This window comes from Pagrus pagrus, assembly GCF_965226575.1.
Source record: "Pagrus pagrus genome assembly, chromosome: 2".
Classification (NCBI taxonomy): domain Eukaryota; kingdom Metazoa; phylum Chordata; class Actinopteri; order Spariformes; family Sparidae; genus Pagrus; species Pagrus pagrus.
The window spans coordinates 13,043,770-13,053,415 of record NC_140186.1 but is presented as its reverse complement, the minus strand read 5'-3'; the positions used below and the strand labels follow the sequence as shown (position 1 = coordinate 13,053,415).

At 42.6% G+C, this 9,646-nt stretch overlaps 2 protein-coding genes across 3 annotated transcripts in view; one reads left to right on the top strand and one right to left on the bottom strand.

Annotated features, from left to right (window-relative positions):
- Positions 1 to 63: 63 nt before the first annotated feature.
- Positions 64 to 4,429, bottom strand: ints12 (integrator complex subunit 12). Its single transcript, XM_084341123.1, has 7 exons — positions 4,314 to 4,429; positions 3,162 to 3,325; positions 2,900 to 3,058; positions 2,180 to 2,361; positions 1,878 to 2,037; positions 1,621 to 1,764; positions 64 to 872 (listed from the first exon to the last, which is right to left on the bottom strand). The coding sequence occupies exons 2-7, from the start codon at positions 3,315 to 3,317 to the stop codon at positions 312 to 314; spliced, it is 1,362 nt and encodes a 453-aa protein (XP_084197249.1). The 5' UTR covers positions 3,318 to 3,325; positions 4,314 to 4,429; the 3' UTR covers positions 64 to 311.
- Positions 4,430 to 4,530: 101 nt separating this feature from the next.
- Positions 4,531 to 9,646, top strand: part of gstcd (glutathione S-transferase, C-terminal domain containing) — a 58,519-nt gene continuing 53,403 nt past the window's right edge. Inside the window, exons 1-3 of one of the 2 annotated variants that reach the window (XM_084341108.1) lie at positions 4,531 to 4,787; positions 4,935 to 5,356; positions 6,974 to 7,432. In XM_084341108.1, the coding sequence (XP_084197234.1) occupies positions 4,943 to 5,356; positions 6,974 to 7,432 (873 nt within the window). In that variant the 5' untranslated portion in view covers positions 4,531 to 4,787; positions 4,935 to 4,942. Of the gene's footprint in view, positions 4,788 to 4,931; positions 5,357 to 6,973; positions 7,433 to 9,646 lie in introns of both variants that reach the window. The other variant, XM_084341107.1, reaches the window with a different exon arrangement.

Below are 9,646 nucleotides of genomic sequence, written 5' to 3'. Positions count from 1 at the left end.
TTTCCTGAAGACTACAATGATTTGCATTCAAGGACACCACATGCCACAAATTCATCGATACTGTCAGTTTGTAAGAAGGAGATTTATTGATTTTTGTGATAAAAACAGTGACAGTCACTTTCTCAATGGATAGGACAGGACGAGGCACACACAGTCCAGCAGCATTTACACAAAGGAAGATTCAAGTATTTGACTGGATGGTGTTACTCATGTACAGATGCTTTTGTAATACAAACATAATGCTCTGGCACTGATTCCACACACACACAATTATTTTCTCCCTCACACACCCACCTTGATCTTCCCACTGCTCATTTCTTCAGTTTCTTCTGCGCTGCCTTCTTCTTCACCAGCTGCAAACGTTTCATGGCGTTAAGCTGGGACTCTTGGGATGTTGGCGCTTTGTCCCCTGGTGCAGCCTTTGACCCGTTCCCATTGTTCCCATTGCCTCCTCCATTATTGCCTCCGTTACCTCCTGCGCTCGCCGAGCTGCTCGGGGAGCCGCCGCCCGATGAGGTCGACCCTTTCCCCTGGCTTTCACCGCTCGATGAGCGGTTCAACGGCTGCTTACCCAGAGTGAGGGGTGGTGGAGGTTTCAGAGGCACCTGGCTGGAGCCGTTTCCGTTGCCGCTCCCAGGTATCTTTGAACCCCCAAGTCCGGACTTTGCTCCTGCTAGTCCAGAAAGCCCGACGGGTTTCTGGCCTGAGGGGGTCGACAAGCTCTTGTGGCTCCCGCTTGCGCCTGAGGAACCTAGTTTGGAGCTGGCAGGAAGAGATGTGTTCGTCTTGGCGCCAAACGCTGCCCAGCCTGTGAGACCGCTGCCTGCAGAGGTCGAGCTGCTGCTGGTGGGATTGGCTGATGTTGTGGATGCCTGAAATAATAAAAAAGTTACCACAATTATCAAGCTATAGATTCAAATGAGACCTTAAAGTCACCAATATGTTTGGTCTCAAATGGCAGCAAATTCATTTCAGGGTTCATTATAGCAGTTTTCTACGAAAGACAAGGCAGGAAAGTCGCGAGTATTGAGAGACCGACTAACGCATTGGTGATTTTGCCTTTCCATGGAATTTGTTGACAATAACCAAAGACTACAAAATAAAAAAATAAAATAAAACCAGCGTTATCCTTTAAACAAATCTTCAGATAACAGTTGCTATCCGTTAGTTAGACAGACAATGCCTCACCTTGCTTACTTGAACAATACTTTTCCTGAAAATTGAAAAAATAAGCCCTCCTGCTCTGACTGGAATTAACATAATCACTTCAACACAATATGTTTGCTGTCAAAATAACTTTATGGTGAACTCCAATAAGTGAAAGTATGCTGACAAGTTTTAAACCCATTCCCTCTGGAGAAATGTACTGGAACAGTGATCTGATGATAAAATATTTATGGAGAGTTCCTTTCAGAGCAGTTTTGCATATTGACAGCTATTGCTTTTCTTTCACTTGCCACCGGTAATAAATTAGGGGTCGAGAATCCTAGTTATTGCTTGACTCGAGGGTGACACAAGGAAAACACTGGAAAGAAGGATGGAAAAATTCTTGTTTATGATTCAGCTATTCGGGAAGTCACCTCCTCCTGTAAATGATCAGTGTCGGTGTTCAACACTCACCTTCACCTCTGCTCTTTTGAAGGCCTGGAAAGTGCTGGCTGTGTCAGGCTTGGCTTTAAGCTCTGTCTTTTTCACGAGTGTGTCTTTTACAACAGGCGCTGATGATGCGGATGCAGGAGACGGTTTCTGTGCAGGTTTCTGGGCCTAGTGGACAATCAAATAGTTAATTTTAACAGAAACAATGACAAAACAGAAACTATTCACATGAATGTGTTCTGATTAGTCATCCATACTGTCATATGATTTATTTTCCTCACCATTCGTTTCATTTGCCTGGTGCAGCGGGCACAATACCACACCAGCCGTGGATCATTCACTTCTTTGTCTGTCACTTGGGGCTTGTGACAGTCCTGGTGGTACAGATTATGGCACTCCTGGCACTCAACCAACTGGTTTCCCATGGTCACTGTCATTTGTCTTGTAATTAAATGCACAACAGTGAAGTCAACAGAGTGAACATGCATGTCAGGTTTTACTTTTGAGGATCAAAGCTTCAGTAGAGTGAATGTTGATAAAAAGACTGGAAAGCATAAATGATTTGCTAAGAGTTAAGATGTACCTGCAAACCACACAGGCCAGGCCCATTTCCATGGCAAAGTCATCAGCATTGGTCTCATCGTAGTCGTTTATGTTCGGCAGGAGGTCTTTGCTCGTCTGAACGGTAATTGGAGAAGAACGATTCTCCTGTTTCTCCAAACGAGGCTTTTTCGGAGGGTCCACGTCAGCCAGCTCGACCCTGACCTGTGTAGACATCAGTGCCATAAGTAACAACACTGTCAAACTGTAGCCACCTTATTTATTATTCCTAGTGTCTTACTGGTCTTATATGGAGTTATACATATGATTTTCTTGCATTTTATGGAAAAATTGGGACTTTGCAAAAAAGAGCTGTAGGTCAAACAGATAACTGAAAACAAAATAATTAAAAAACATTTAGCATTTTCCTTCCAGCCATCTTGACCGTCATTTTAAATTGACAGATGTATACATGTCATTTTACATTTCATTAGTTGCTGTACTACTTCATAAAAAGGAACACATGTTCACATGCAGCAACGCAAGACTGGAACATTGTAGACAAAAGAAACCCAAAGCAATGGGTAAGTGGGTTTTGAATTAATAAAAAAAAGTGTCTGTTTTCTCCTGTTGGGTGTTATGGGAGAGTTGGTACATCATTGCAAGTAACAGCTGTCTAAAGGGACCAGAGTTCTGCCTGAAGAACTTTTTGAGCATGACACCAATTTACTGTTTTACAAAAACATACAAATCTATCCCGTACCTTCTCAGCTGGTCTCTTCTCTACCTCTTTCTTCGTCTTTTCGGAACTGGATTTGCTACTGCCACTGCTGCTGCTGGAGGATGAGGAACTCGAAGAGGACTTGGAGTCCTGTTTACTTAAGCTCAGTTTTGACACAGACCCCTTGGACACCTCTATATCCTGAGGACACACAATGATAATTCACAATACTTAGAAATTAGTTGTATACATTCACGTTTAAGATTCAGGCCGTATCAACGTAAATCCGTGCTGAACTCCTTACTTTCTGTAACGAACGGTACGATGAGTCGCTTCCTCTCGAAAGGGACTCATCCAGTAAAGCTTTGAGCTTCTCAGCTGAGTCTTTACTCTTGGAGTGCAGGTAACTCAATCCCTTTAGGAAGATGGGATCCAACTCCAGACTTACAGGTCCAGCCATGGCTTCAACTGGGAATCATAAAATATATAAGCTTATTTTGGCCTTCTTTTACAACTTTATCAAATACCACTGCTGCGGTCAAGTTAGGATACACAAATTACAGATCTAAAAAAAGAAAGAAAAGGAACAGATCAAGCAAAACAAAAGCTGAGGCTGCCATATAGACATTTCAGTGTTAACTTGGACCGACAGCTTCAGTCAATTAAATATGACAGTGAAACAGCCTTATTGATTCAGAGAACAAAATGTTTTTTCAAGGACCTGAGTCTCCACATATCTTTGCTACAGTCAATACAACACTGTACCACAGGGGAGACAACAGATTTTTCCTCTTTTTTAAGCTCCTATCTTAAAAAAATCACTTAGATGCAGGTTCATTCTCTCATTCAGCTATAATAGATAGGGCTGCTCACATTAAATTCCCTCAACATTAAATATTTAAGCCGACTGAAATATTTATTGGTAAATGTCTGTCTGTGTTTCTTCAGTGCAGCCTAGTCCCACCATGTTTGTGTCCCCCTTATAATCACTGTGTTTGTGTCTGATATATTTGCACTGATTACCATTACTCATGATTATATTACATAATCTAAGAGAAGGTGGAGGCAAAGAAATAGGTCAAATAAAAACGCCTGAAGAGACACTATAATACGACCATGAGTGTTCAAGTGTCCACTCCCATGACGCTGATTTAGAGATACACACTGCGCTGTATTTTTTAATTTTAACGTGCTCTGTGATATATATATTTTGTTTTCCGTGGGAATTGTACATCATCCATCACCACAGAGTCCCACATATCCTTATTCCGTCTGTAAGGTTTAACATAAAGACATACACACGCAAACACTGACATCATTTGGTTGCTGAGTAACGTTGTTAGTCCGGACCAGAAACACAGAGCACTGTCTGAGACAGACAGCTAAAATCAGCTGCCAGTGATAAAACCAACCCTACGGAGGATAGTTATGAAGTGTTTTAGTTGTATTACGTTACCTCACACTGCTTCTGGTAAAAAATAACCTGCCTCTTATCCCGGTATTTTCGTTGTGAGCAAAGAGGTTGAGCAACACTTCCTACAGAAGAAGCAGACAGCCGGGGAGGACTGCTTCCCGTCGTCTTACAACCTGTGCACCCGTTAAATATGTCCGGAATCTTTACGCGCGGAACCTTCTCTGGGAATTATTTACTTCATTCCACAATATCACACGATTTTGCGCCCCGTATTAAACATTCAACTACACGTACCGCCTCTACATCTTAAATATTTCTAAATTTTCGCGTTTTAATGTATAGTCCCGTTATTTAAGGAGCTGTAAGTTTTGACTGCAGACGGATGATGGCGCCGTCGAGCTAACCTAGCTTTAGCACACGGACAGAAGAAGCAGCACCGTCACCAGGAAGCGTGTACCATAACAACGTGGTTTAATTGAACTAGCCTGCGTATGTGTCCACATTACTAACGCTGCTGTAAGTATCTGTTAATGTCAATATATGTGTGGGATCCGAAAATTCATTTAAGCTAGCACCTTGTTGCTACCGTACTTAAAAAATACACCTGAACTCATTTCCAGAGCTCATGACTCATGACTTCACTCTGTTATTACTTCACAGAAGTATCCACTATGACGAACACAGAGATACAGCGACGCCCATCCCTCTATCTGGAAGTTTGCTCCCAAAACGAGGAGCCTCGTCTTCCCCTGCACACCTCCATCGCCCTGTTTCTCCTCTCTTACTGCGACTGCAAGTCTTTCAAAGTTTTTCTTGTCTTCACCAAACCTGCCAGCTCCCAGTCACTGAAGAGTCAGCTGTCAGAGTCCCTGGATGTGACTGACGTTCAGCTGGAGGATCTGCCCCAGCTGGTGAGAGGCTGCCGTCTCCCTGCTGTGCTGGATGAGACTGGGAGTCTCTGCAGGGCAGGACTGGCTGTGGTCCTGAGACACATCATCAACACGACTTTAAAGGCTGACCCCTCAAGGAATGATGTGTTGGCTCTGCTGGGGTTCAAGAAGACCTGTTTGAAGGCCTGTGCTGAGGTTAGTGGTAAACAGGGACGCACAGAAGCAAAGTAGAAAGAAGGAAAACAAGATGACCCACCGGCTATTTGCAAGTTGCGTGGAGAAGGCAGCTTTTAAAGAGTAGAAACTTAAGCCACACTTGTAGGATTAAGCTCATTTTTAGTACGAGGCCGAAGCACTCCGGCTTGTCGTGTTCATTCACTTAATGTGTAAAGATGTACAGTATCATGACAACGTCAATGCTGTGATTCCAGATTTACACACACTGATTTGCAATAGCTTTGTACATATGTCTCTCTTACAGCTCATTTGATTGAAACACAGTGCCTGGGATGTGAAGCGATCCATCCTGATTTAGTGTGCACCATGTTTCAGAGAAGGGAACTGATAAACAACTGTAAAATCATCAGGATGTTTTTGAAAATGACTATATTTGTTTCTATTAATAGGGAAATTTGAGACAGCCCAGGTAATTATTTCATATTTGTATAATAATCTGGTTTTTAGTCAGTGACAGACATATGTGCACAGGCAAGCACACAATTCAACATATAAGTAGAGACTAAACCTCCCAGTAGTAAATGGAAATTATATCAGTATTTAGTTGGGTTTTAATGAAACAAGAAATTCCTCTGGAAATCAGCAACTGCTTATAATCAGTAAATTTAAACAAATTCAAGTGATTACCTCACAGCTTTGTCTTAGTTTTTCTTAAAATTGGACACCTAGTTGCATAATTCATCGCCAGAAACTTCCTTGGAGATTAGGAAACTAACGACCTTTGAAATAAAGCATTGCTGTTGCTTGTTATTGGGGATGCACCGATACATCAGCTGAACATTCTACAATGTACAAACGGATATTCACCTTGCTGACTGCTCTCTGCCTGTTGGCAAATAAGATAACATTCACAGACAGCAGTGGCAGATGTTTATCTGATGTGTCACATCAATTTTGCACCGGCATGCTCATGAGCTACTGCCTTGTAACATCACTGCCATCAGTTTGTAAGGCTGTATAAGTACAGAAAAATTCTTATCATTGAGTCGGTACTTGTATACGAGGCTATAAGGGCTTTTTTGAACAGTTACTTCTCAGAAAAAGAAGCATTTTACTGTGGAAGAAGGATATATATTGAAGTTTTTTCATAAAATTGTATATTATTTTTTATAATAAGGCTATTTCTTTGTTGCCCTGGCACAAAAAAGAGGGAGTAAATAACAACAAAAACAAAAAAACAGGCCAAATTGTTATTTTAAACATTAGTATTGAGTTTCAGTCGGTGCATCCCTGCTTTTTATTCAGTTGATTGCAGATTAAAGTCATCAGTGGATCTCAACTCTGTAATAATTCATTGGCTGATGAAATGTCAAACCCTCAATTGATGAACTGCTCTTCTCCCACACAGTCTAGCAAAGTATTCAGTCCAAATAAACTATTATTTTACTATAATGACCAAACACAATGACCAGTTTTAGTTACAGAGTGTTGATTAGGGTTTGTTCACAGCCACAGCAGCATTACTTTAGTGAGTAATATATCAATATAACGTATCAAAATAATAAATAGTTAACTAGTGTCTTTCGAGACAGTGCTGTATTTGACCTCCAAAATCTTTTCTTTCCTTTCTCTCAGGTGAGCAAGTGGACCAGACTGTGTGAAATTGGCATCCCCTCCGCTGTTGAAGAACACCTCAAAAACCCCAACAATCAATATCAGCAGCTGCCTCTCTCCATCCTCACCCTAGAGCGAAGGCTGGCCGAGCCTGTCAAAGTCCACAATGATGACAAAATACGGAGACAGAAACTCCAAGAGCAGAGACAGAATGAAAAGAATGAATCCCCTGAAGGCAGAGGAGTCCCAGACTCTGAGTCCGAACCTGGACAGTCACCTCAGGTCTGTGATGGACTGGAGCTCAGGGCGGCTCTGGCCAAACTGTCTGTGGATTCAGTTCCAGCTCCGACCACCAGAGAGAACTCTGAGATCAGGAAAGTGAAGACCACAGACTTGCCTCCGCTGGAGCATGTGTTTGCTGAGGGACTGTACTTCACTCTGACTGATGTGGTGCTGCTGCCATGCATCTATCAGTACTTGGTAAGGGCCTTGGAGTTGATGAATAATGTCTAAGCTTTGTAAGTAATGAACCCTTTTGGAAAGGAAACTGCTCTTATTGCTTCCTTAGGTTATCACCTAATTTGGAGCCACAAATATACGTCAGCTGCTCATGTAGTTTTACTATAAATGCCCATATTTTCTGTTTAAGCCTCACACTTTCAAGGCGTGAACATACTGCGAGCTTTACAACATTCACTGTAAACAAAATACCCATTATTGTGCCGTGAGCAGTCAAGTGCAACGGCGCTAGGCGTCACTCAACATAAACAGTAGCGCACATGACTAAGGACTGATGTCACCTCATCTAAATGTCCCCCACCCACACTCCTAATGTGTGTTAACTGTCTTTTTAAAGGGACAGGTCACCCCAAAAACAAAAACACATTTTTTTTTCTCATACCACTAGCGCTGTTTATCTATCCAAATTGTCTTGCTGTGAGTTTTAAGTTGTGGATATTTCAGCCGTAGAGATGACTTTCTTCTCTCAAATATAATGGAACTAGATGGCAAATTGGTTTCGTGGTGCTCAGAGTGCCAAAAAACTTGACACAGTTACTCAAGAAAAACCTGCCAACCTTGCTGGAAGTGTCCATCTACGAGAGGCTAGCTAACTAGGCTAGTTAACATTACAGCTCAGCCAAAGAGGACTCTATTTATGTTTACATGCCGTGCTGTCACAAGCACCGGCCTCTCATCCATGAGTACATGCGCGCTCCCTTCTGCGCGGGGATACAGCTGGCAGGTGTAGTTGAGTAGGAATAGAATAGTTCCTCAATGAAACTCCTCACAGAAAGGTCTGTGGATTAACTTGAGCAACCAGGTCATGATTTCTTCACATTGCTGTTGAGTTTTTCAAATGTATTTTTTTTTTTTGCTGCTCTGAGCAGTGTGCCATCTGGTTCCATTATATTCGAGAGAAGGCAGATATCTCTACAGATGATATCTCCAAAACTCTTCAGCTCACACCAAAACAATCCAGATGAATAAATAGCACTACAGGTAAGATACAAAATAAGTATTTCTGATTTTGGGTGAACTTTAACGCCTTTAATGACTTTATTATGATGACCTGTCAAATTATGCACGACTCATAGTTTTCACACTGTGGTCAGGGTGAGCAGGCACTACACCCAGCTCCTTTCAGATCCATCCAGGCAGAAACTTGAGTTAAGAAGAGTCGCTGCATCAGACTTGGCACAGGTTTTTGCTCTCAAAGGTGGTCTGGAGCCACCTGGCAAAGAGCGATAACAGTGTATGCGAGGGGTTCCATTCAAATGCAGCAGGTTGAAATGCATTTCAATGACTTCACTTTGGGAATGTTTTTTTTTTTTTTTTTTTTCACTCTGCAACAAATCAAGAATCGGTGGGATGTTGTGGTGAGCTGAAAACTCTTAACTTCCTAAAAAAACCCCACAAAAATCTGCAAAACCTCTAAAGCTCACGAACGTTTTCTGAATATTGCATATTTACAAGAACAAAGGGGAGCAGCGATTGAAGTAGAAACCAGTGAGTGCCACGGCTGTTTAGTCCAAAAGTATATTGTTATTGATCAGGAATGCTGCACTGTCAGGCAGTGGAGTGGGTCTCAACCTCCATTTCACCCTTCAGCCGTCTCGAGCTATTCCTCGACTGTGGGAATGAACTGAAGTTCTCACAATGAGCCTTTTAGTAGTCAGCTGTGCTCCAGTGGTTTCCAGTTTCACACTCAGCCTAGCGTGTCTCCTCTTAACGGCCATCACTGTCCGCGACACATGCAGCTTACGACGGATCCTTTCCACTCCGCCCACTCGTCGTGCTGCAGAGTGCCCCCTTCTCCCTCCGTGTCCCTCTCTCTTTCTTCTGTCATTCACACACAGTCGCACACGGTGACACTGCTCCTCTGATCACGTCTCTGTTTGTGACTTTAGACAAACAGGTTGACGGGGACGCCTAGCCAAAAAACTTCTACATGTGCTTGATTAAAAAAAGCAAACCGATTCCTCAGACTCTCGCCTTCTGTTTGTGTCTCTACCCTCTCCACCTGTCAACGCTGTTTTGATGTTTACCCCTGCGGGCCCCCCTAATGTCTGTCCGTCCACCAGTGTGATGAGTGAATTCTGGTGGAACCTGACATCTCGCTCCAGTGGAGATGACATGCTGGATGAGTCACTTAATCAATATCTCCATGTTTTTTTCACTCTTTCTCTTTCTTTG